The 27,567-nt window shown below is 32.8% G+C and overlaps 1 protein-coding gene across 1 annotated transcript; it reads left to right on the forward strand.

Moving 5' to 3' along the window:
- Nucleotides 1-1,512: 1,512 nt before the first annotated feature.
- LOC129224509 (solute carrier family 66 member 2-like) lies at nt 1,513-27,326 on the forward strand. Its single transcript, XM_054858971.1, has 5 exons — nt 1,513-1,598; nt 2,917-3,183; nt 10,857-10,993; nt 26,417-26,633; nt 27,017-27,326. Exons 2-5 carry the CDS (start codon nt 2,960-2,962, stop codon nt 27,228-27,230), a joined length of 792 nt encoding a protein of 263 aa, XP_054714946.1. The 5' UTR covers nt 1,513-1,598; nt 2,917-2,959; the 3' UTR covers nt 27,231-27,326.
- The last annotated feature ends 241 nt before the right edge of the window (nt 27,327-27,567 follow it).

Raw genomic sequence — 27,567 nt, forward strand, 5'->3', positions numbered from 1 at the left:
TTCCTTGATGACTCATTTACCCTTTTGTGCAAAAGTCAAATTCAAGTAAAATAATATGCATATACATTGCAAAAAGAATTATTTACAAAGACACAGCTGGGAAAATTAAATGTTTCCAAATTTGTGACATTTCCCATGCTACGACTAATGTTAAATTGAGCACCCTCTTAAAATTTGAGTAAGAAACTGAAACTTTTACAGCATAATGCTATATGCTGTATATATATATAAATGTTATATTTAGCAGTTACTAAGTGCCGTGAAACTTTGCACTGAGGAAAGTTATAGTGAAATGAAAAGTGTTTTCAGATATTTACATGATTAAGAAGAATTTCCAGAAGAAAACGAATAAAAGAAACTAACAAGATTAAATTTAGTTGATTAAAGGGATAATATAAAGATACCTATTATACCCGATCAAGAGAAAATCGCTGAATATGATGTTTTGTTTATATTAGAAAAAGTCGTTTTTCGAAGAAAAAATACAACTAGCAATAAATGAGAAAAATACTACACACAACACAAAAGAAACCATCCAACACCTGAACACAAGAGACAATGAACTTTTTGAAGAGGAACTATTTCGAGCCAAATATTTAGAAGAAGTGCATTGCGTATTAACAGTACTAACTATCGACCAGTGTGAATTCAGAGAGAATATTTGCAACTGCAGGAAATTTGCATTAAAATGAGTTCCAGCATTATAACAATTCAATAAATGCATAATTACTGATTTTTTTTTAATTCTAACTTTTTTCCTTTATTTTACATTTGTTTACAATAAATGTTCATAATTAGTGCCCTTTTTGCATAAAATTATGAAAAAAGTCAACGAAGTATTCCGCCGCTCGCCGTGTCTGCGATGGGGAAGTCCCGGGTTCGAATCCCAGCTTGTGCATGGATGTGATTTCTCTCTCCTGTCCTTGTCCTTTTAATTGTGTGAATGTGTTGTTTTGCTGTAAATGGTCGCTACCCTATAAACGGGTCCTTATTGGAATGTGTATGCTGTGGAAGTCGAACATCACACCAAATTACGACACCGTTGGAAAAGTGAAGCAGCGTATCCCAACTGGCACACGACAACAGCAACATACCAGTATTCCGGTCTCCTGTTTTAAAAAATACCGAATACAAGTACTGTATTTTTGATTCGGTAAGTGTGTTTGTAGTTTTCACTAGTTTCATGTATAGACTCAGGTTTTTACACAAACGGTCGAAGTCTGGTTTTTTGTTTATAGACTCCTTTAAACAGGGACAGTACCAAACCCCAGGCCCCACAAAACACAGTTGACGATCTCTGGTCTAAGTAATATAATTTTTGCCGCTTTTATAGGAGCCAAAAAGTATTACTGCGCAATCTTTATGCACAGATTTTTTCTCTTTTCCTTTCGCTGGAGCCCCATTGCTTTCGTGTATGAAGGCACACTAATTTGTCACTCCAGTTCTATTCACTTCATTCGTGTACTGTTGTGCATCTGGCAACTTTCTTTCGAAACGTCATCGCTTTGAAATTGAAAATGTGTTTATGTTTACATTTTGGTGGCAGATTAGATGTCAAGTTCCTAGCAGATGTTCTATTTAATTAGTGATTGCTGTCGGTAAATAACGTTATGTTATGCCTACAATTATTTATTGTTAAAGTTAGCTTCAAATTATATTTCAGAGAAAGTTTTAAAATTGCTAATTGTTTTCAATTCATCAAATTTTATTCTTATCGAAGTTTTGTTTATCGATCCTGAAACGTAGAAAGAAAAAAAAGCTTTCCTCTTTAATAAAAAAAAAGATAAAAAATGCATACATTTCAAAATCATTTCATGCTTAAAGTCCTTATTTCCACTAGTTTTATTTTTTGTTTTCTCTTGTTTATCTATCTTTGCTTATTATCCTTAATTACATAATACCTTTAATAACAGCGCAAGAATAGGATGCCAAGGGCATCCCTGGCGTTCATGGTGCAGACTGCACTATTGAAATTGGGCAGGATTTTTTAATCTCATCTTTGGAGGGAGGCAAAGCACCCAGTGATGTAGCACGACGAACAAATTATCCTGTTTTGATGGCTACGCTACATGTTGCCAAGTCCAGGTCAACTTTGTTTGGGAAACTTGTGATGATAAATAAAAAGTATACAGTAGAAGACCATTATAACGCACACCTTGGGACCAGAGCTTTTGCGTTATACAGGTTTTGACGTTATATAGGTCATTTCACAAATTTTAAAACTAATATTCAAAATATATCTATATATTAGCACTTCAGAATGAGTTTTATCTGTAGTGAGTATTAAAGCACAAATTAAACAATGAGTCATTCACAAATAAATATGTTTCTTTATTGCAAGAAAGTGAAATATCCTGCACTTCTGCTAGCTTCACGGTTTGCATAACAGCTGCATTTTCAAGAACCATCTGGTATTCATTTTAATGTGAATGCTAATTTTCATTTAAAAGCTTGGAATTAAGATGAAAAGATGAAAAACTGATTCAAAATTTAATTTCCCTAACAATTTTTATGTTTGCAAGGCAAAACAGAGGGATTTTGTAAACTTCAAAACTTATTGTTTACTTCTGAAAAGTTGTGCGGTTTATAGAGAATTGCATTGTACAGGTCGGCATTATAAAGGTATTCTACTGTAATAATATCTTAATGCATTGGGCAGGCAGAATAGCGAATTAAATCTTTTATTTATGTCTGCTGTATTCAGTTTCTCTTTATCCTTTATTTATTTATTTTTAATAATATTTACAAACCGTTTCATGTAATGGTCGCTTCTTTTGCGGGTACTATTTGCAACTCCTAAATAATTCCATTTGCACTGAAAAAAAAATTTCTGAAGCTTGGAGATTGATGCTTTTATTGTACTTATATGAAATATTTTCAATTTGTGAAATTCATGCTATGTGGTTTCTTATTTAGGAAAGGAATGAGACGGTACAAAGAGTGGAATTTTCCATAGAAAATGTCTGAATACACATCTTGGTCTTTGGACTCTGAGCAAGCTTTTGAAGTCTTAAATTTAAAAAACATAGCAACATGGACTTGCTGCTTGGCAATGATGTTTGGAGGTGTGATACCCTACATACCACAATATAAAGAGATAAAAAGAACTGATAACTCTGATGGATTCTCTACTTATGTATGCCTTGTTTTACTTATTGCAAATACCCTAAGAATAATATTCTGGTGAGTATTTAGTGTGTTTCAGTCATTAACCTGTTTGCACCCAGCGTCACTTCACGCGGACGCCACCCATGCAACGATTCCTCTCCTATCAGCCCAGCATCACTTCCCTGCTTCGCGTTCTGATCAAGCTGACGTCCCAGCGTCACGTATATGCTTTCGAAATGGAACCATTGAATTGAATATTTAAACGATAATAGATGGCGTTAAATGGCTATAACTTTGATCATATTCAAGTCACATGGTATTTGACCTTCATGTACACGCTTTAGTTTCTTATTTGGGCCTCTCAATGGGATAGATTTTTTTTATGTAAACAACAGTGAATCATTGCTCTGCTCATATGATTTATGAGGTCTCAATTGCTCTTGTTTATATCTTTGCTTCTCTTTTTTTTTACGAGTAATTGAAAGTGATATACATCTAGCTGAATGAATTATGGGGGAGGGAAAAAAGGTTAAAATATTTTAGCGTATTTGTTCCAGACTTTTGGGATTCCCCGTTCAATGAGAGTACAGGAATGATTTCAAGAGGCCTGAAGTTTATGATTATTTTTTAATCCTTTCTGATATTGTTCTCTGTATTTATTCTTCTTCATTTGGAGAATGGAAAACTGCAATAAAAATGGTTAGCAAAGTGAGTGAAAGGGAATGTTTTCGAGTGAATTATGAAGCAGTTTTGAGACTTGTGGCATGGGAAATATAACTAGTTTAAATTCATTGAGCTAAGTTGTTTTAATCAAAATTACATAAGGAACATATATTTTTTGCTACATTTCTTTTTCTTTGATTCCACACTCACGATGTCAAACTCTAACTTTGTTTTTGTGCACATATCATTTAATTTTGTGCACATGGTTAAAATTTTAGTATTCTACTTATTTCACTTCTTCTAATAATGTAATAGTCTTTATATTAATAATTAGTAATCAGTAGTACATAGTTTAAGCAAAATTAAAATTTCAAGCCATTATCTTGAGATGCTGATTTTATATGAATATTTTTGTTCAGTTATGCTTAACTGCTGTAAATGCTTGGGCCGATGGCGGCGTTCCATTTCAGAACGTTCGGTCCCGTAGCTGCGCTTCATTTTCCGAGCGCTGGTCCTCAAGGGGTTAAGGGTTGAGTTCCCTGTTGTGAGTTTCTCTGAAAGGATTTTTTTATACACTGTGATAGATCCATTATGAATGCTCTATTGTTCTTAAGTTAAAGTCAATAGGGTAAGGTCACAGAGACCTTACTTGTCTGTTACTGGTGTCTCACCAGTAATGTGGTTACAATGGTCCAGTAATAGACAGTCATAAGTTTCGATTTAATCATAGGTTTCTATTCAATAACATGGGCGCCCACATGCAAAATTGTAAGGAAGGGCTCAAATATTTTAACAATGGTTTAGCAGGATATTTTCCCCATGGAAACAGATTTCAGGACAGATTAGGGTCATTAAAATTTGACATTGTTAATTACTTATTCATTAATGGCTGGAGAAGAAATGTTTTTACATTTTTGCAAAGAAAAAAGTACTAAAAACAAGGAAGTTCTAATTTCAAAGGGGGGGGAGGGCCTTGCCCCCCTATATGGGCGCCCTTGTTCAATAATAAGATTTTTAGGCAGGTAAAACTGATGTTGCTGTGGTCCATGAATACAGTGCAATCATCTAGTGTTATCAGAATGAATTTTTGAGTCACTTGGTATTTACAAGGCAATAGTAGAAGGTTATGAACATGAACAGCCACCATGATCAGCTGGTGTTTCATGTTCCTTTGAACTTAATAAGGCTTCAGCTCTAAAAATTAAGATTTTTTGCACATTTTGAAGAAAAAAAAGGGAATTTTGTCTATTACTCATCCTTTTCTCATCCTGTCAGTTACTGAGTATCATCAAATTCTTTGGTGTCTGTTACTGGGGGTTGGATCTTTTTTCAAAACTGAACAAATAAAAATAGGATTAACTCATCCAATGGATCCAGAAGCAGCCAAACATTAGATGAGATGTAGTTGCATCAGCGAAAAATAGTTTTAAAAGCCTAAATTGAGTTAACCTAAGTGCGATGTCTTAATCATATCTGTGACTTGGTGCCGTTACCCTAAATGTGATTTATATATTTGAAGGGAAAAACATGTCTACAAGTAAAAGTCATTATTTTAGGAACATATTTGGAGGTATTCTAACATAGTACTTGCTAGTAGGTGATTGCATGGTTTGTAGCCTGATACGCATTTTTTTCTTTCATAAAAACCAATGGTATTATACACAGCAATTTAAAGGTAATTTAACGTAGTTTATGAATATGAAAATACAGGGGTCGATCCAGGTTTTATTTTTTGGGTCCCCATTTTGTGAAAAAGCAAAATATTTTTGTGAATTTTCTTTATTTTTGTGAAAAAGCAAAATATTTTTGTGAATTTTCTTTATTTTTGTAAAAAAGAACTTCTTGTGATTTTTTTCTTGGAAAAGATTATATAAAAGCATTTTTAGCTGTCGTATCGCTATAGAAAAGCCCTAGATAGGTTTCAGGGGTGATTGCAAGTTCTTGAAGAATACCTGAAAGCTGCCTAGAGAAAATGCGCTGGGGGAGGGGGGGGGGAGTAAGACCCTTAACATTTTATTCGTAATTTGACACACATTACATTTATTGTTTTTTACAAATATACATATGCAAAGCACACTTTCTTAAGGTGAAAGTCTCACAACAGATTTACTGTTTGCCCCTCTCAAATACTTTTAGATCAATGAAAATTGCACATGCTGCCGAACGTAATGATAACTCCCAATAAATACAATATGAACAGACTCAAAGACATCACATATTTCTTAACACAGAAGAATGTATGTGTTTGAAAAACTTAAAAGTAATTAAAACCCAAAATAATACTGCACCAGCATTCAGCGTTTAATTTTTTGACATTTGACGTTCTTACAGAGTAGGTATTTCGTTTAAAACTTTGCAATTTAATGATGTTAATAAATATATAAAGAAATTTTATTTGTTTGCCACTTAACAAGGTACAGTCAACATCAAAAATGCGAAAAATTCATTTACCATGGCGCATGTAAGGAAATCAAGATCTTCGAAAGAAATAAAAATATAAAAACAGCATATAAAAGAATTTTATTTTTAGTAAAGTTATTTTAGAATTGGATTTCGAAACTCAACACAAATTAATACTAAATATATATTGCGTAATCAAAGTAAAATTTAGGATTTTCCTGAAAACAACGGAATTTTGGTATTTTCAAAGATAAATGTTTTGAACTGAAATGTGGGATAAATACGTGGCATTCTTACAAGTTAGCAAATGTTTTTTCATTTCATTGTCATCTAAATTTACCCCCAAAAATCTAACTAGAGATTCAAAATTCTCAAAAATGGCCCATTGCTTCATGATTATAAGTACAAAATTTGAATAAACTTACCAATCATTTTTTTTTTTTTTTTTTGCTTCCTATCCAGTCTCTTCACTTTCAGATTTTTTTGAGAATTCCTTCTTTTGCACTAGATTTTTATATATTGACAGCCTCTCTGTGATTTTTGCTGCACTCATGTTTTTTTAAAACTCTATAGGGTGACAGCTTTTCTTGATATCAACTCCAATATTTACTCAAGGTTTGTTCAAATCACTAACATTCATGAAAGATGAACATATTTTGCACAAAAAACCCTTAGCTGAATAACTATAATAGTAAAGCCAGCTATACACCTTTTCATAATTTGCAATGTACTTTTTATTTATTGCATGCTTCTTATTTCCATTTGTACTCTCAAATACAATGCTTGAATCATTATTTGATGGCTCAATCTCAATATCATCATCAGTTGAAGTTGCTCCAGATTCACTTCCAGTATTTTCTGCTCAAAAATCGTTATACTTTCGCGAACTGCCTCACTGTCATTTGATGTATTATCTTTTACCGCATTTCCCGAGCCCTCCAAAACGGGAACATTTGCGTTACTGTTACTGCATGATGAAGTGGTGGTAGCGATTTTATCGGAGTTGTTAATTGCTGACTTGAAGAAATTCACAATATTTTGGGACCGAACGTTCGAAGAGCGAAGTTTTTTAACATAATACGCACAATTTCGGGAGGTACCTCCCGTTGCAGGACGTCCTCGTTTCATATTTTAATTTCTTGAAGAATAATTTTCAACGAACAAGCAATCTCTCCAAACTGAGATTATTGCGGCTGCTATCTCCAGCGCTCCATTATCTGCAAAAATTATCCATTATCCGCTCCCACACAAATTATAATCGAATAGAATATCAATTTATTCTTTGATGCGCCTAAAAAATGTCCTCTTAAACACGCGAAGGCGCGAACAAGCTAACTACGAAAAATATCGTCTGCGCTCCTGGATCGCAGACGATCTGTTACAAAAGAAAAAATAATACCGAGAAAGAAAACGAACTGGAATAATATACAATTACCACATTTTTTAAATTTATCGTCTGCAGATTACGCGATTCCCGCCACTTTTTAATAAAATCCCACTCAATAAAACTTCCTTTGCGCGCTGTTCCCGTTGCTCACTATTAGCGGACATGGGTTAAAAATTGCGAAATTGCTCATCTGGAAGTTTCATATTTATTTTAAGAAGACAGCAAGATTAAATAGAATGACCGACGATATTTTTCAGCTGGCATTGTATTTTATCAATAAAAGGAATCTTGGAATTAAACTACAAAAAAATAATACCGTCATTCTTTTGGTTTACTGTACGCTCAAACTAGCGTGACTTTGGAAGTTATCTTTTGCTCTTACGCGTACAGTCTACAAGAAAAATAGCAGGAAAGAAAAAATGTATAATGCATTTTAAACCAGCAATTCTCCGCAGGCACCGGTCCGCGAGAAAATTTGACCGGTCTTCGAAGAATTATACCCGTTTCCAATAAAATAAAATTTCCTTATTTTAATTTTATTCCTAATTTTATACGATATTTTATGCAATAATATATCCATCACTTTGCATACGTTTTGTGGTTTCTCTACAAGATTTATTCGCTTATGAAAATTTACACAAATTAGCTGCGCTTATTTTTACATTCAGAGTGTGTAAGTTATTTAAAAAAATCTTACAATTAACTTTTGTAAGTTTATTTTAAGTACAAAGGTTTTCTTTCTGGCATTTGTTAAAAAAAAAAAAAAAAAGGACAAAACAGATGAGTTTATTTTAGTGAAAAAAAAAATAAAAATTTCTACCGGTCCGTGAAATTTTTTGACGAAGTTCTACCGGTCCGAGATTCAAAAAAAGATCAAGAAACGCTGCTTTAAACTAAAAAATATGAGAAAAAGTGGGTACCCCTGGCCTAATAATCACACCTTTTTTTTCATTAAATGCAATCGTGTCAAGTGAGCTTTCGAGAACGGACAGTATCAACTACAAACTACAGGGAATTTCGCCAATCGGTTGTTCGGCGTTTCCCGCGTAGTCACTCATACTCTAACAGGATTTAATTAATTGCCATACAATACGATTTGCATCAGCATGCGCCAGTATTCAATGCGAATTTCTATGCAATTGATTAAAAAGGGAAAATATAAGATTTTCGAGTGTTCTTTTTAACCTTTGTTTGGGAATAATTTTCAGAAATTTTGCTCGTCCGTTCCGTAAGATAACCCCCCAACTATGAACCTTAAACTTTTTCAAAATAAACTGAAGAAAATAGGAACAAATTGAAAAAACAGGTGAATATTTTTAAAAAAAATTTAAAAAAGAAAAAGAAAGAGGAAAAAAAACTAGAAGATCTGCAACTGGCAAGGTTTCAATTTGCAACTACTTTTGAGAATTAAAAGTGCATAATTTGAAAAAATAATATGGATAAAGGAAGGATGCGTGCAACTAAGACACAATTGAAAGTTACAATGATTCAAAGGAATATTTAATTCAGAAGTATTTGGTCATTGAAGCAAATCAAACCAACAGAATATAGGCGATTAATTTGCCGTGGCGTGAAATGAGTCAGTCTTCAATTCGCACTCGTGGAACAGCAGAAAATGTGCGAATCAATTCTTTATCACGTGCTCATTATTTTTCTTGGATTTTCGCTAGCCAGCAATCACAAGCGTCCCTCTCTCGTCCCCCCCCCCCCCTTTGACGCTCTCAAGCAAAAACACCTCACGCAGCAGGCAAAAAGATAAGATGGGGGAAGGTGGAAGAGGGGTAGGCTTCCGCGTAGATGCGTACACATTTGCGGTTAAAAAATATTGTGAAAAGGCTGCCTTTTTATAAATTTTTGTGAAGGGGCTGCTTTTACGACGCGGAATTTTGTGAATGGGGCCGCTTTTGCGATGGGGAATTTTGTGAAAGGGGCCGCTTTTGCCATGCGGAATTTTGTGAAGGGGCCGCAAAGCGGCCCCAATTTCGCGCTGGATCGACCCCTGAAATATTTTTTTGAAACAACAAAAATCTTTACATTTCATAAAAATATTTAAGAAATAGAGTTTAAAAGTTGCGGAAGTGACGAAGAAAAGAAATTCTTCTTTTGTTGTCGTAACATTTAATCTTTTTAACTTGACACATTATAGCAAACATTGTATTTGTATAATTGATGAATTTTTAAAAATGTGTATTTATCTGGGGTTCATGTAGATGGAAATGTTACTGTTTCAAAACAAAATGTTCAATTTTTTGAACTTATTGAAAACCACTCACAAAATTACACAATAGACTGGGACTCTCAACACTTTCACATCATTAAATTATGGTGTCAATTTGTGACAGCCCAAAGTCTGATAACTCAAATATTACTATAACTCGAAGATTTTATCAAGTCCCGACCCCTTTGTCTTTAATTCCATGCTAATTATTCTCAATATCACGAAGTTGACTTCCTTTAACTCAAAGTTTTTTCAAAGATGACTAGATTTATTTCGAAGAAAAAAAGGAAAAAAAAAGAAAGAAATTTGTTGTACTGTTTACACTTTGACAGGTTACTGTACTACGAATTTGCTTTTAATCTGTCAAGTTGTCAAGTCAACTGACTGTACCTTTATTTAAAGGCAGACCTATGTCCTATGTTAAGATGCGATCCACTTCATTCTTTAGTTCAGTCATTTGCTAATAAGTTTCTGAAAGACAGAGTGAGTTTTCTTTACTATTAAAGATGTCTAAGCAAATACAGTCTCAATTATATTTTTTTAAAAAAAGTTAAACTTCTAAAGTGGTAGAATCCAAAGTCCATGAACCCGATTTTGAAAAGAATGAAGATGTGCACCTTTCCTGAAGTGGAATCAGCTCTATTCAAATGGTTCCAGCAGTATAGAAATCAAAACCATGCTTTTGATTTTTTCTCTCTCAATATCTTTTATTAAACTGTGCAGATTTTGCTTAAAAACTTTTAAGTTCTGTAATTTTGTCTGTTATATGCACATATTAATTAATATTAGATGGTTTTTAATATTAAAATGCCGAAAACCGAAACTAGCGGTAAGTCGAACTTCCGATAAGTCGAAGTTTTTTGTCGGTCCCTTTAGATTCGAGTTATCGTGAATTGACTGTATGTGATATTTTATGTGGAATAAGTTGGAAAAGTTCTATTAAATGCCATTATAATTTAATCAAACAATTATTAATGAAAACTTATTTCTAAATATATATTTTTTAATTTTAATTATTCATAGCTCCGAGATATTTTTGTAAAATATTTATTTAATGAGAAGCTTAATGTTATCTTTTAGGTTTGGCCATACTTACGAGCTTCCATTACTATGTCAGAGTATTATTATGAATATTGCCATGCTAGCAATGATGCATCTGTGTGTTAAAACTAGAAACAAAGCACTCATTATTCCTTCCAAGTCAAGGCTTTTTTCAGGTAAACTTAATATTTTTAATATTTTCGTTGTTGAAATAGATTTCTTTTTATGCTTATTTCTATATTTTTTTTATAATAACAATAGCTATATTACAATATATTTATGTACAGTGAAGCACTGTTTATATGTTTTTGAAGAGACTGTGAAAAAAGCGTAAAAACGTATAGGTTAATGTGTATTAGACTTTGCAGGGACCAATTTAAAAAACTTATAATTGATAAAAAGGTATAAAAGAGAAACGTATAAACAGTGCTTCACAATATCAGATTTCTAATAACATTTCTTTTAAAATTTTTCTTTCAATAATCAAAATTTGTGCGCTTTACTTATTTGATTTTCACTTTACGTAGTTGTACATAACGGACCCCCTTAATTCAGTATTTTTGAGTAAAACAAAGATATTTATACATGATGCCCAAATTGGAGCACCGTCTTATTTAGACCTGCTTTCCTACTCTTTTAAACTTCACTTGCTCATAGAGGGAAATTTCTACTTTTTGTAAGAACAACTTTTTTCTGTTCAGTCATGTCTGCAACTTCCAGTGTAACCATTGAACAGGATATAAACAGTTCAACTGCTAAAAGAGAAATAAACCAAGCATTTCTTAGTGTTCTGACAATTCTATGCATTATATCAGTATTTTTCTTTATATGTTTTCTAGTTTAAAAACACATATCATTTCTCACTGGTATGCACATTATTTCTGTGATAGCTGTGGAAAGTTTTCAGAAGCTCTGATTTTGTTATAACTTTGAGGTCCACTCATAGGCATTTCAAATCATGCCCACATATGAGTGCCCTCCCCCCACCCCCACCTCCAGGTTGGTGGTGCATCCCCCTCAAATGCTACACACGGGGTCGAAGTAGTCCTATAGATCCTATATTTCCTATATTTTCAAAAAAAAGCATCAAAATTGTCCTATATTTCCTATATTTTTCAAAAATTTCCTATATTTTCTATGTTCCCTTTTTTTACCCTATATATCTTTTAAAAAGAACAGTAAATAAACTTTCTGACATCGGATTTTTCGCTGAAAGTACGTGCCCGAACGAATTTCAAATTAAAAAACGCTACTGACTAAATCCTGCAACAGGCATCATTTTTCATTGGCTACAGCAATGTGACATCACTCTATAGTTGGTGGAGTTTCGAGAACTAAGTCTGAAGTTGGTTTTATAATTTTGTGTTTGGGGAGGGGGGCAACAGCCGTTTGTTTTGTTTTCCATCATGGGGGTTTTCGTTTTTGTTGGTATAGGGGCCTTGGTGGCCGTGTGGTTTCACCAACTTGCTTTGTAAGCAGAGAGACGCAGGTTCAATTCCTGTCTGTAGCCATGAGTGTTCTTTTATTCCTATGTAATGTACATCTTTCATGTGTATTGTCCTGGAAATAAAGTATGGAAAAAGGATTATTAGAGGTAAAATCTTCTCCGCTGAGAATAGCTATATTCTCCAATGTGTGTTACCATAAATCAAATCAAATCGTTGGTATATTTCTTGTGTTCAGTGCATTTTCTAATTGGAATTTTCTAATATTCTTTTTGCAATCTTTTCTTTTTGTAAAATTTTGGGATCATCGAATGTTAGTTCCGTATGACGTTAAAACGTAGTTCGTTGTATTAAGTGGAATTATAATGGCGAAATCGCATTGCTTAACACAATTTCGTGTGGAGTGATTGAACCAGGAGGACATTAATTGTACAACTTTTGGTGCATGTGCAGTAATGGAAAAGATGATTTTACTGCTTTTTGTCATTTTGCAACCATTTGAGGCAGCATGCTAAAACATTCGAGCGTAAAGAAAACTCTGAAAAACGTCAGGAGGATCCTCCTCAAGCTCTGTTTGTTCTTAATAGAAGTGGTAAAAGGTTCAGTTTAGATATAAAATCAAATAATAGTGGAATTTGTACTTGGTCATGAATGAGGAAGAAAAATAAAAATCAACTTTGTTCAAATTTTGTTCAGTTATTTAGTCTATAAAGTACACTTTTTTCAAAAATTATTCTTTCAACTACAGGAAAGTCATTTGAGATGTAAGTTATAATTTTGTTTGATTTTTTTTTAAATATTTTTTTTTGAAACGAAAACATTGATAAGAATAACTAAATAATATATGATATGTATTATTTCTTTTTTCATAGCAAAATTATTCATATGATGTGTCCTATATTTGTCCTATATTTTTGTGGAAAATGTCCTATATGGGACAGTTCTTTCAGAAAATTTAGATCTTTCAGAACAAGAATGTTTCAGAATCTATATTACCCTGAATTTTCCTATAACCCTATAAACTTCGAGAAATAATTTGTTTAGTGCCTACGATTGTACAATTTTCGTTGGTCTTTGTTTTTATTTCAGGAATTTTAATAACTCTATTGTAGTGAAAAACAATTTTAAAAATATCTTTTTATTGTTTATGTCAGTTATATGATACTAGTATGTATGCTAGAGTGGAGCGAAAAAAACTAATAATTTTATTTGCGAGTTGCTATAGCCCACAAAAGTTGTGATTGGTGAAGATTTAAAAAACAAAAAACAAAAAAATTCCAATCACACAACAAATGTAAAAATTCGGAAAAATGGAAAATTTTATGTTTTTTTGCGGATTTTTTAAGAATTTTGTGTTAAAGTTTTTTTTTTAATGTTCTAAGATTGGTAAGCTGCGATTAGTAAAGCCTACAGAAATTTAAATCAATTAATACTTTCTAGTCCAGAAACAAGCCTGAAGAATTGAAAAAAAAGAGAATTTCATAATTTCTAAAAAAAGTATTTAAAAAAAAAGTTTTCTTTTTTCTTTTTTTTTAGTATTATAAGGAAAAACCTTTTAAAAAGCACTATATTCCACATAAACATTAATTTATTTCTTGATTTTGAAGCTATCAACCATGTAGAAGTCTCATTCTTTACAGTAATTAACCATTTTCAGATAATAGAAGATTATAAAATATTTAGCAACACTTCAATCATCCAGTACACAAGTCTTATTGTTTTAAGTGTGACTTGTTGAATCTAATTAATCAGAATTTTTGAAAAAAATTGGACATAATTGATCTGTATTTCAATGTTGCTCTTATGTAGACATCTCTTGCTTTAATTCGCAAACTTTGAGCAAAGCCACGTGTCTTCTCCAAACTCTAGATCAGCCAAAGACATAGTCAATAGCATTGTTTCATATCTAAATGAACAACGAATTTCACTAGACTATTTAGGCACCATAGGTTATGATAGTTCTAAAATTTATACCAGGTGGAAACATGGCAATTCCTCAATTCGAAATTTATGTCGGAGGAACATTGCAATGGGCTATTTGTTTATTCCAATTCATCAAATTGTCTTTTCATCACTTTTTCGTTGTTAATAGTGAAACAAACAGTTCAAGTTTATTTTCTGGACTAATACTAAAACGTCTTAGTGGTTGTGAAAAACTGCCAGTAATCAAGTAATTGACTGTACAAGGTACAACTATAGATGTAAACAGAAATTGCTTGAGTAAGGATCAAAGGTATCTTTTGGATCTATCTCAAGCAATAAAGACTTTCAACTGTCGAAATGATTAGTCAAATCTTAAACCCCGGCCCGCTCTCACATTCCAGATGGTTCACTTGTGCAAATAGACCCAACGCAAATGTAAAAATCACATCAGATGCGTTAAAACACATTGTTACTTTTATCTTGAAATGTTACACACCAGTTTGGTTTGAAATAAAGAACTGTAAAAACTTCACGAATGGTCCCATTCGTGTTTACAAAACAATTTAAATCTGTGGATACTTGCCTGAGAACTTAAAAGCTAGTTGTTTTACCTTATCATTGAAAGAAACTTTCTTAGCGCATTCCGAAAACTTATTGATAGCCATGGCTTTTGACGAAAAGATGCTTTTGGTGAGAACTAGAATTTTTAAATGGTTTCAAAAGCCAGTGTGCCTATTTCTAAAGGCAAAACCATCAGAAACTTTGTTAGTCCATCCCTAAATTTCAAAGCCATTGATTACACAGAGATTATTGCTAGGAGCATGATAAAGTTATCTCCGCCACTTTTTCTTCGAAAAGTTACTAACAAAGACAGTAAATATTTTTTATTGAAACAGGTACTACACCAGACTTGGATGTAAACTGCCACTACGCAAGCCGTCGAAAGATGTGTAAAGTTATAGTGACGGAGGCTTTCCTTAAAGTTTGCGAATTAAGAGGAAGTGATGGTTACTTTAGGAAAACATTGAAATCCAGATCAATTTATACCCAAGTTTCCAAAAAATTTGATTGTAAATTAGCTTGAACAAGTAACCCTTAAAAAATAAGACTTGTGTACTGGACGGTAGAAATTTTGCTAAATATTTTATAATCTTCCATTATCTGAAAATGGCTCATTGCTTGAAAGAATGGAACTTCTGCATGGTTGGAAGATACCTTCAAAATAGAGAAATAAATTAATGTTTATGTGCAATATAGTGCTTTTTAAAAGGTTTTTCCCTATAGTACTGAAAAAAAAGAAAAAAAATTAGAAATTTGTAAAAAAAAAATTTTTTTAGAAAAGATGAAATTCTTCATTTTTTAAATTTTTCAGGCTTGTTTCTGGATTAGAAGGTATTGTTTGGTGTTAATATTTCTTTTAAATTTCTGTAGGCTTCATCAATTGCAATTTATCCGTCTTAGAACTTAAAAAAAAACATTGACACAAAATGTTTAAAAATCAGTAAATAAGACATAAAATTTTTCATTTTTCCAAATTTTTAGGCTGGTTGCACAATTGGAAAATATTATACGATTTCAATTTTTTTTTTTTTAAAGTTCATCAATCACAACTTTTCCATGCTATAGCAACTCGCAAAAAAAATTGTTTTTTTTTCGCTCCACCCTAATGTATGCACATGTGTGTGAATGAATGATGCAAAGAAGAAGAGGAAATGCTAAAGCTATTGTAATTTTTTTGACAGCGGACAAAGCTGAGTTTTAAAAGACAAAAAAGCAGTGCGCCCTATTGAGTGATTTATCTATTACTGTGAAGATGCGTGAAATTTCCAAGCGAAAAATGCAGGCTGTGTGGCATGTCCCATCACTTTGCTATGTAGTTAATTATTAAGTATTGAATGTCATGGGCGCCCACATGCAAAATTTTATCGTTGTGAGGGGGTAGGGGGGGGGGAGCTCAGATATTTTCCCCATGGTTTAGCAAGATATTTTCTGCATGGAAACCAATTTCAGTACATATTAGAGTTATTAAAATATGACAATTATAATAACTTATTCATTAATGACTAGAGAAGAAATGTTTTTACATTCTTGCAAAGAAAACAGCACTAAAAGCAAGGAAGTTCTAATTTCTAGGAGAGATTAGCCCCCACCCCCCCCCCACCCCTTCCCCGTTGGGCACCCATGTTGAATGTATGATTGATAAAATTGGACTGCACAGCTGTTCAGTTGCATGTATCAGCAAAATATTTGTTGCCGATAATTAGCAAGCGATTCATTGAAGATGGTGTCTTATCCAGCTAAAAATAGTCCACTCAAATGTTCTGAAATGAAAATAGCAGTCATAGTTTGTTTTTAATTCTATACAGACTAGGACAGTGATACATGCATGAAATTGATTAGTTGTCAAAAAAACGTTTAAACAAGAGAGAAATAAATTGGATTTGCATCAAAGAAGTTAATTTTTAAGCTGCATCACAAGTTTGAACCCGGGAACCATTCTTTTTCCTACGCCACTTATTATTGCAACAATGACTTTTAGATAAATACCTTATAGGGGAACTGTCAAACATTGGTCTTTTGATGATCTCAATTTAAACAAGTTTCAATGCAATTTTACTTTTGCCAACCCCAAACTGTAAAAACTACTTGTAAACACCTGAACCATTGCTTAAACAGAGCTTGTGTAGTTTATGCTGGCATAAGTAAAATTTGGTAATCAGAAAAATATAATCAAGATGCAGAAAAAAAAATGATTTTAAATCAGCAGTGGATAAATCTGAATTTATTTGTGTGTGTATTATTTCCCTCTTTAGAATAGAATAAATAAAATATGTTCTTACATTTTTTGAGATATTAAACATTTAACTTTTCTTTTTTGTGTGTGAGCAGCAAATGATGATGATGATAAACAGTCTGACATCACTCTATCCTATTCTCATCCAACTATTCCTCGATCTTATTGGGGTATGTCTTCTACTTAACATCTTCTATATTTACTTTCTTCCTTCATTATTAGTTTCCTAATTCTTTAAAACTTTTCTGAGTTATAACACCTTAATCCTTTCAAGATGGGTCTGTTTGTCAGCCATGCGTGCCATCCCATAAGATGGTGATGGCATGTTTATAGAACACAATATATCTTCAAAACACTGTTAAGCCTAACTGGAGAAGGGAAGGGGGGATTCATTAACTAAATTTGATTCAATTGTTTAAAGGTTTTTTTTTTTTTTTTTTTTTACATGGTAAGAAAAACACAGATTAATTCAAAACTTTGTCATTTTGTTTTTCAGAAATATTCTGTAAATAAATTTTTAGATGATAAAATTCTTGAATCCAAACAATTACAAATTTCATCTTACAGCATATGGATGAAAATAAAAATTAATAAAATCACCTCAAATTAAAAATAACAGCTTTTTTTTTTTTTTTTTTTAAGTACCCTTTTTCATAATGTGCACTCAAAAGGACAAACTAACTTTTCTGGGTCAGAAAGGACAATATTTAAGTATTCCTGTAGTTTTCAATTATTCCAAGAAAATGACTCCATAAACGAAGAAAAGTGTGGCTGAAGTCAGTAGAGAATTTCTTATCATTATCTAACTTTCTGTCATAAATTTGAGTGTAGAAATATGCATATTTTTCTGGGAAAGTTTGGTTTGTAATGACTTGAGCTGCACTTTTCCTGGTTCGTGGAGTCATTTTCTTGGAATAATTGAAAACTACAGGAATAGTTAAATATTGTCCTTTCTGACCCAGAAAAGTTATTTTGTCCTTTTGAAAGTACATTTTGAAGAGTGCTAGGTTTTTTTTTTTTAAATTCTGTTATTTTATTCTTTTTAGTGTAAATGTATTTCAGAAATAAAATAATGTTACCATCAGGAAATTCCACCTCTTTGTTTTCATATAAATGCTTCATACTAAAAGGAAAAAAACTATATATGTGTCTAAAACTTTAAGCATTTGGCACTTAAAAATAATCCTTATTGTTCCCCTCTAGGATTTTTTTGTGTGCTAATTTAGTTAGAACGATTTAAATATTACATGTTTGCAAAATTAATTCATATTTCACAACATACAGGTTACTCTTGATAAAGATCCTAATATGTGTCCTAAACTTTGCCCCGTTTTTACTTTCTTTTATATCTAATATATAGAAGAAAGTATTGGATTCGTGCAAATTTTCGAATTTTGACGGATTTGAACGTTTTGAGGTGTGCTGAGTCCATTAGGACCATTTTTGGAAAATGTCTGTCTATGTGTGTGTGTATCACGTATGTATGTGACCAGTTTTTTGTGGTCGCTCTATAGCAAAAACTACTGCATGAAATCGAACGAAATTCGGTAAACATATGTGCCCCTATTTGAACTTGTGCCCATTGCTTTTTGGCGTGAATTCCTCTAATGGGGGTGGAGCAATGGGACGTTTCTTGCATTATGCGTACCTGCCATTCCCCAAGAAGTAACTGGCGGAATCAAACAAAATTTGATCCATATGTTGCCCCTAACAGGTACAGATGCTGATTCAATTTTGGTATCAATAGGGGGTTGAGCTATAAAATGTTTTTTGTTGTCAATTGTGACAGCTGTATCTCGAGAAATAATGAACGGAATCAAACAAAAATGTATTGAGAAGTAGCCCTTACAGGGTATAAGAGCTGATTCTATTTTGGCATCAACAGCTGAAAAGGGGGTGGCGCAATTGAAAGTTCCTTTTTTTTTCCATTGTGAGTGCCCTATCTCAAGAAGTAATGCTACATTTGGTTGAAATTTGGAATAAATATGAATCCATATGTAAACAGGCATTGGTTCAATTTTGGCACCAATCGCTCCATGGGGGGCTGATTTTTTTTTTTTTTTTTGTGTCAATAAAAATACCTTTATAATTGCAACAATAAGAAAGATAAATGGTAATAGACTGTTGTCTGCGTATTTTGCATGATTTTAATTGCTGGAAAGTGACTAGAAAATCGCGATGATTTAAACTTTTTAACTGTTGCCATCTTGTGTTTGTTAACAAATAAATGTTCAATTACTTTAAGCAAGGCTTTTAAAATAATTTTCAATTTTCATTCTTTGCTTCGCTTTTGAGATAAATCGGGAATTGGGATAGTCATCAAGTTTTGGCGTGTGTAATTTTGCTTTTGTTGGGAATATTGCTTCCTCGTCAAGCATGGGGATAGATCAGAATTATAAGAAAGATATAGAAGAAAGTTTCAGGATTGCCACAGCATACTAGTTGATTCTTAAAATACACCTCCAGCTCAGTTATTCCATCCGAGGGCCTCAGTTTCGTGCTTTTTAGCACTCATCAGCCTGGATTAGGAATCATATGAGCTGGAGGCGAAAAACCTCTTAAGGGAGCCAAGAGAGCCAAACAAACTGGTAGCTAATGCAGAATTAGCACACCAGATGAGTGACTGCAGCAATGGTGCGGTTCAACTCAAAGATCCTCGCAGTCCTCGAATGGAATAACTGAGCTGGTGGTGTATTATAAGTATTTCTGCCTTAGCCCTGGCTCAGGGCTGTAACTTACTACAAAATACTAGTTGATTATTGGCATAGATGAGGATTAAAATCCTACGAAAGCAATGATATTGGATAAATTTCATGCTTGCTGTATTATGATTATCATTATTAATATTGCTGTTGTGAGGCAACAAAATTTGTAACAATGGGTTTTATATTTAAACATTTAATGGGGAAATTACATGAAATTTTCTGTTTTCCATCCTAACCAAAATTATAATTTTATTTTAGAATTGAATTTTTTCGCGTTAAGTTTTACCTTAAGATTAAGCAAATCATTTAGTGAAATCTCAAAGTCTCTAAGTGATCTAGTAGTGAGACTAACAAAAGGAGGCCTCAGATCTTTCTGTGACAATCAGGACAAATATAATAAAAGTGCTTAAAAAAAGGTTATGAAATCAAGAAAAAGGAGCAATATTTCAAAATGTGGGCAGTATGATATTCTTTGAAACATAGGTGTACTCTAAGGCATATGAGTTCTGTGTCTGATATTTTATCTGTATGAACATGGAACTTCTTTGAAGACTAGAAAGTCGTTTGTCAAGGTATGATGGGTAAAATTGCTTCTACATTTGAACGAAGCCATTGCCTGTTTGGTGATATTTTGATAGTTGAAATTCCTTCCCTAACTCCAGTGGATTGACCCTAAACTGCAGAAGGTAGCGTTCATTGTTAACCACCTTTCCCTGCATGTTAAACATTACCAAAACATATTATCAAATTATCATGCGGTGGCGCGAGTTTCATTGTTGAAACACGCGGGTTACCTGATCATCGGCCATTATATATAAGAGGATATCAAAATTGTCGTTTTTACCAAAAAGTGTCTCTTTTTTTTTATCGTGTGCAATTCGTTGAATATTGTTTGTTTTGTCAGTTTGAAAAGAAAATTTTTTTTTCAAATGATACACAACTTCTTTTTCCTACTGCTGATCACACTTCAAAAAAAAAAAAAAAAAGAAAGAAAAATTAATGAAACCTCTAAAACCAATAAGAGACATTTATTCCCTATATTGCAGAAAACAGAAATTAAAGTATTGGAAGATTTACTTGTATATATCTATACTGGCTGATGCATTTGATGTGTGTGCTGAATTTATTTACGCTACGCATTTACAAAATAAAATGCCCTCTTTCATTCAAATAATGTTCAAAAAATAAAAAAACCACAGTGGAAACAAAGATCAACACTTATTAAAGCTCTCATAAAAGGAAATTTAGAAGAATGTACAATGTTGAAATCCTTTCTTGGGTTCTTTTAAACTGACAGAACTTTAATGCGAATAAAAATCTAATGCTAATGTATTTTCCAGGCTGACCAATCACATGTGAGGTAGGAACTTAGTCATTGTTATTCTCCAATATTAAACAATTATTATTACAGACATAAGTAATTAAAAAAACAAACATAAGTAATAACATAAAATTCTAATAAAAGGATTTTTTTTTTAAATTCAAATGATACTATAACTCTGCACTCAGTCAATTTCAACAGCTGTTCATACATGCTCAAGCTCATCCAACTGTGAGATAACCTTTGCAGTTGGTTCATATGTAAGGCACCCATCTTGAAAGGACTAAGTAACAATTTTGTGAGGATGATTTACTTCCTGCTGATAAGGGACTGTGATTGGCAAAATCTACATTTCTTTGTTGCTTATCATGTATCATAACACTTATTATTTTATATTTTTAAATGATTCATGAGAAGTGATTATGGAACTTTTGTAATTTAAACGATATTATAGTTATCTGTATAATGTATTTGATTATACATAATTTTTAAAGAAATGCAACAACATTTTATTACTTTGCTTAGACCAGTAAGATATTGATAATTTAAATTTTAAGTTTCTAGCCTGTGATTAGCCTTTTTGATTAGTCGCTACTTTTTATTAATGAGTATTCTAATTAGTAGTGAGATTAAAAATGCCATGGGTGAACTTTGGATCATTTCTATTTTAAAAACTGAATTCATGAAGACAAAGAAATAATTTGGTCTGAAGTATAAAAAATAACTTTAATTGCCAAGGGGTGGCGGAGGAAAGTAATTAAATCTTTATCTATATATATAAAACGCTTATGCGTGGCACAAAATGAGCCTTTATTTCTTTCTCTCCGTTGGCAACGATCCGCTTTGTTTACGATCGTTGTTTACAAGTGCTGCAGACTCGCTTCTAGCATTAGATTTCTAGCGTTAGAATTTTGATTTTTGAATGAGTGTTTTTGATCACTTGAATATAATTTACAAAGAAAAGAGCAGTGTGCTTGGGAGTCTTTAGATGAAAGATTTAAACGCCGATCGGTAAGAAATGCTGCCGATAGGATTAGGTGCTCAAACGCACGCCGTGAACCACAAATTGCAAATCAAGTGAGTTCTGTAAGTGTTTTCAAACATATTTCCGGTATGATCATACACTTTACTAGAGAAAAGAGTTGAAATAACAGTGATAGTAATGAAACTGGAGAAAAATATTTTATTTTTAAAAAAATGCTAATAATAACACTGATACTTATCCTCGAATACCACTTATTTTATCCGATAGTAACGTGCCTTTTAAATTCAAACGTGAACAATTTCCTGTTAGATTAGCCTTCCTAATGACTATAAATAACGCACAGGGTCAAACTTTTGATAAAAAATTTTTAGATTTAACAAAACCACTTTTCAGTCATAGACATGTCATATGTAAGGCATTCAAGAGCCATCTGAAAACCCAGAAATTTTCTATCGTGTATGCAGAGAAGTATTATGATTTTCTTCTTTTTTTAAAAAATCATTTGCAAAGTTAATGTTGATGTCGAAAGGTTTTCCCTTAACCATAGTGCTTACAAAAAATAAAAGTTCCCCACTCACCACGGCTGCAGATTCGGAGGAAAAATGTCTTACTCCGACTACAGGATTTTTAGAGACTCTGACTCTTTTATCCAAAATTAGTCTGACCCTGGCTGTGACTCCGCAAATATTGGCAGAGCTGCGAATTTTGAGAGAAAATTACCGACTCCATCTCTTGAAATTTTAAATCTTTGACTCCGACTCCTTTACCATAAAACAAGTCCGACTCCACAGCCCTGCTATAGCTTACCACGAAAAGAAGGTGAATGACCTTAATGCAAAAACATCATTTGTAATAGGTTGTTTGTTATTATTTTGGAATAAATAGGATTATCGAGACCATGCCTCTTACTATTTGGTGCTTTCTGGAAGATTCTACCTATTACAAATGATGTTTCCCTTCAAGGTCATCCGCCTTCTTTTCGTGTTCAAGCTTAACTAACTGCAACCTGTAAATACTGAAGTTTTTTTTCCAACCACATTTTTTTATATATAGTGAAGCACTGCTTATACGTTTTTGAAGGGACTATGAAAAAAGTTTACAAATGAAAAAATGTGTAATTGGTAAAGAAAATATATATTAGACCCTCCAGGGACAATTTAAAAAACATATAATTGATAAAAACGAATAGAGGAGAAACGTATAAACCGTGCTTCACTGTATTATGTTATTCCACATAGATTAAATGAATTTACTGGACAATTCTCATTTCAAAACATGTCACTTAGTTTTGCAATGCATTGAAGTTAAGAACTGAATAACAATGACAAAGTAAAGCAACAAATTGAATCGTGAAGACCTGAAGACCGAAACATTTCACATACTTTTGCAATGGCATTGTTGTTAAGAACTGAACCACAGTGGCAAAGTAAAGCAACAAATTGAAGCATGAAACCTGATTTTACTGCTAATATGTTTTCACAAAATCATTTTGACCCTCTGCTTTATCTATAGTCATTAGGAAGGCTAATTTAACGGGAAATTGTTTAAATTTGAATTTAAAAGGCACATTGCTATCGGATGAAATAAAAGGTATCCGAGGTATGACAAATTAGTGTTATATAATAATGAATTTTTTTTTTGCTACAATAATATTTTTCTCCAGTTTTATAATTATCAGTCTTAGGTCAACCCTTTTTCTCCAGTAAAGTGCATGATTAATCCGTAAATGTATTCGGAAACACTTGCGGAATTCTCTCGATTTGAAGACGGTGTGCATTTGTGCACCTTAGCGTATCAGCAGCATTTCTGACCAATCTGCGTTCACATCTTTCATCCAAAGACTCCGTAGCCCACTGCTCTCTTCTTCGTAAATTATATTCAAGTGCTCTGAAGCCCAGAGGCTCAGTGGTAGCCCTTCCACGCTGCAGGCCCTGGTTCGATCTCCGGGTTGGGCATGATTGCTTCAGCTGTTCATTCTTTCAGTGGGTCGATAAAATAAGTACCAGGTGTGCTTGGGAACTAAACCCTGGGGGTTCCGCGTTAGGTTGACCTCTTAACCGGAACATCTGCCTAGCACCCCAGAGGCCTTGGTCAGAAGGAGTGAGTTGGGTACAGTAGGCCTTGGCCCTCATAAGTTGTCGTGCCACTGGATTTGGTTTCTTGATTCTTAAAACACTCATTCTAAATTTTTTTTTACTAAATCACTGCTTTCAGAGAATGTCAGAAGTTGCTTGCTCTTTGAAACTGTTAGACATTTTAAAACATATATACACACATATGTTGACACTGAACATAGTATAGTTAATGACCATGAAATGTTTTTAAGTGTGTTAACATTGTAGGGTTTTTTTCACTGCAATTTCTTTTGCATTCAGTAAATGTAGGAAACAAAGAATATATTATGTTCGTAATTTTAGTACAAAAATGTTCCTTTGCATACTTCTCTCAAAATATAATGGAATTGCAAACTTTTGCTTTATAATAATCCAATGCATGAGTTGCATGTCAAAGTAATTGTCCCCTTTTAAATGTATGAAAATCATAAGTGTTATAATATCCATATTTAAAAAAAAAACTACCTTTTTTTAATACAGATAAAGCTAGACCAATAATTGGTGACTGGTGAGCGAGCGTAGCGAGCTCGGATCTCGAAGCGATCCAAAGGAACTGCGTAAGAACAGATGTTTTTAGTGGGGGGTTGGCGAGCGTTAGCGAGCAGGGGGCGATAGCCCCCTAGCAAGAGATATAATCTCTTTCATGTAAGATAAATTAATATACTTATTAAAGCCCCCATGAAATAAAATTTAGAAGAATGTACAATGTTGGAAACCTTTCTTGGGTTCTTTCAAACTGATAGAACTTTACTGTAAATTAAAATCTAATGCTAATGTATTTTCCAGGCTGACCAATCACATGTGAGGTAGGAACTTAGTCATTGTTATTTTATACAGGCCTTGCTGATAATGCTACCTCATCCTATCTGTGTCTCCCTCTTTGCTCTTTGATTCTCGTCATGTATCTCTCCCCCACCCCCTCCCATATGCAATTCTCATTTCCTGCATATGTTAGTTCAATTATATTTCATATAAAACTGATTAAATGTTAAGGATGTGAACATTTAATATAATAAACTCTTGATTATCTGCGAGTGTGATCCCAGGACAAAAAAAAACTTCTCTATTTAATTAGAAAAATACTACAAAATACTTTACATTTTACAAGGGGCTTTGCAACACGTCAATAGATGCTGTATTATTTAGAAAAGCAAGATGGCAGCACAAAGTTGGCTCAAAAATTTTTGCTAAGTAAAGTAATGTCAAGAATCTAAAAAATGTCTTCTCAGCAAGATACTAAAACAAATGATTTTTCTTTTAATCATAATTTTTTTTTTTGTAATATACTTTTTATATTTGAATGGGCTAAATTAAACTGTCTAAAGGATTATAAAATTGTATAAATCTGTGCGTAATTTCTTAACTCTAATTGTGCTGCCTCCTTCAACTTGTTACACCTGGCAAGTGCCTGGTTTACCTGTACAATATACTCCTCACCATCCACGGAATTGGCTGACGCAGTGCCGTCAAGTGCTACCCCATTTCTCAGATAGTCAACAAAAGGGCGAGGCGGGCAATGTTCTAGGTAATATTAAACAGCTAATAATAAATTTTTGAGAGAATCACCAGTGATCAGCTGAATACAGGGGTGTAGCTAAGGGGGGGGGTTTGGGGACAACCCCCCCCCCCCCCCCCCCGAAAAGTTAGTCTCAAAAAAAAAAGAGAAAAAGAAGAGAGAAGAGAAAGAAAAAAAAAGGAAAGGAAAAAATTCCAAGCGATTATATATATATATATATATATATATATATATATATATATATATATATATATATATATAAAGAAGTAACCCCCCCCCCCCCCGAAAGTTGGGTCTAGCTACGCCACTGGCTGAATACAGCTATTTAAGAAAAGTAGACCATTTAAATTAAAAGAATGAATGCCTTCATTGCACCATATATTCCATTTTCTCCACCAAATATTTGTCAAGCAGATGTTTCACTTTTAGCAGGAATTACAGTTGGCTCTCTGTTTAACGACGCTCTATTTAACGACTTTCTCTATTTAACGACAGCTTTTCATGGTCCCATATGATCCGCTATAGTGTTAAACGCATTCTATTTAAGGATGCTTTCAACTTAAGGACGATTTTTTGTGGTCCCTTGAAAGTTGTTAAACAGAGAGCCAACTGTACTATTTAAATTGGTAGCTATGGTCAGCTATATAAATGTTGAACACCTTAGTTTGTGCTTAGAATTTTCTACAGCATTTTGATTATGTGTAAAGTTGCTTGAGCTATTTATTTATTTTATTTTTGATTCATATGAGCTTTTAATCTTTCATTTTATGTGTTAAAATTTATTTATTTATTTTAGATTTCGATGCACATTACTTTTGGGAGTGGACAGACTTTTTAAGCTACTTGGAATTTATGGCCACTTTTACTGCTGTGATAGGCATATTCATGTACTTGTGCTTAGAAATTGTTCTAATTGTAGAGAGCATTGGATTTTTTGCTGTATTTATTGAAGCTCTTTTAGGAACGCCACAATTTTACCGAAATCTTAAGAAGAAATCAACTCTTGGAATGAGGTTAATGCTTTTGAGTGATTCATTTTTTGATTTTTTTTTTTTTTTTTTTTTTTTTTTTTTTTTTTTTTTGTTTATGTGTATTTAGTAGACTCTCGATATCTCGATTTTGCTTAACTTTATTTTCTGCTTATGTCAAAGTTTTTGGACGGTCCCAAATTACAGTAAGTGTTGTGCAATGAAATTTGTTTTTGTTATTTTAAAGTCTACTCCGCTTATTTCAAAGTTTCGAGCAGCTGTCTTTTAACATTTATTGTATTAGTTTTGTATGACAATATTTATTTATTTATTTATTTTTTTGTACCAAAGTTTTTTTTTTTTTTAATTTTATTTATTATGGAAATATATTATCTATAATATTCTCAATTAATTATGTCTTATTGCAGCAAGAAAATGGTGTTCCTGTGGACATTTGGAGATGTTTTTAAAACTGTGTACTTTGTTGTACGTGAAGCACCTATCCAATTCTGGATCTGTGGTATTTTACAAGTGATTATAGACTTCTGCATTTTGCTGCAAGTACTTCTCTATCGAACTTCTCCTAGTCCTGTCATTCAGACTGTCAAACTACTTCTGAAAGAAGAGTCCCATACGAATTGAAAGTGCAATATACCCTGTGACTTACCAAAGAAAAAGTGTTTTACTTTTATATGTTTTTTGTGCATTATTTATGACATTTGCTTGATGCAATTTCAATCTGTCAATATTATTTAGGCTTAAATTCTACTCTTCAGAATTAGGCTTCCATTTCAAACTTAATTCTGAAATTTACTCATAGTTTCATAATTTATTCATAAATGTATCCTATTCACTATGTGACTTGTCCTGCTTGACCTATTCTCTTTCAGATTTTTTTTTTATTTTAGTAGATTAAAAGCACATAAAGTTTTTTAACATGTTGTGTTAATGTGCTTTCACACAATCCTTTTTCAGACGT

The sequence above is a fragment of the Uloborus diversus genome, chromosome 6 (genome assembly GCF_026930045.1).
Source record: "Uloborus diversus isolate 005 chromosome 6, Udiv.v.3.1, whole genome shotgun sequence".
Lineage (NCBI taxonomy): Eukaryota > Metazoa > Arthropoda > Arachnida > Araneae > Uloboridae > Uloborus > Uloborus diversus.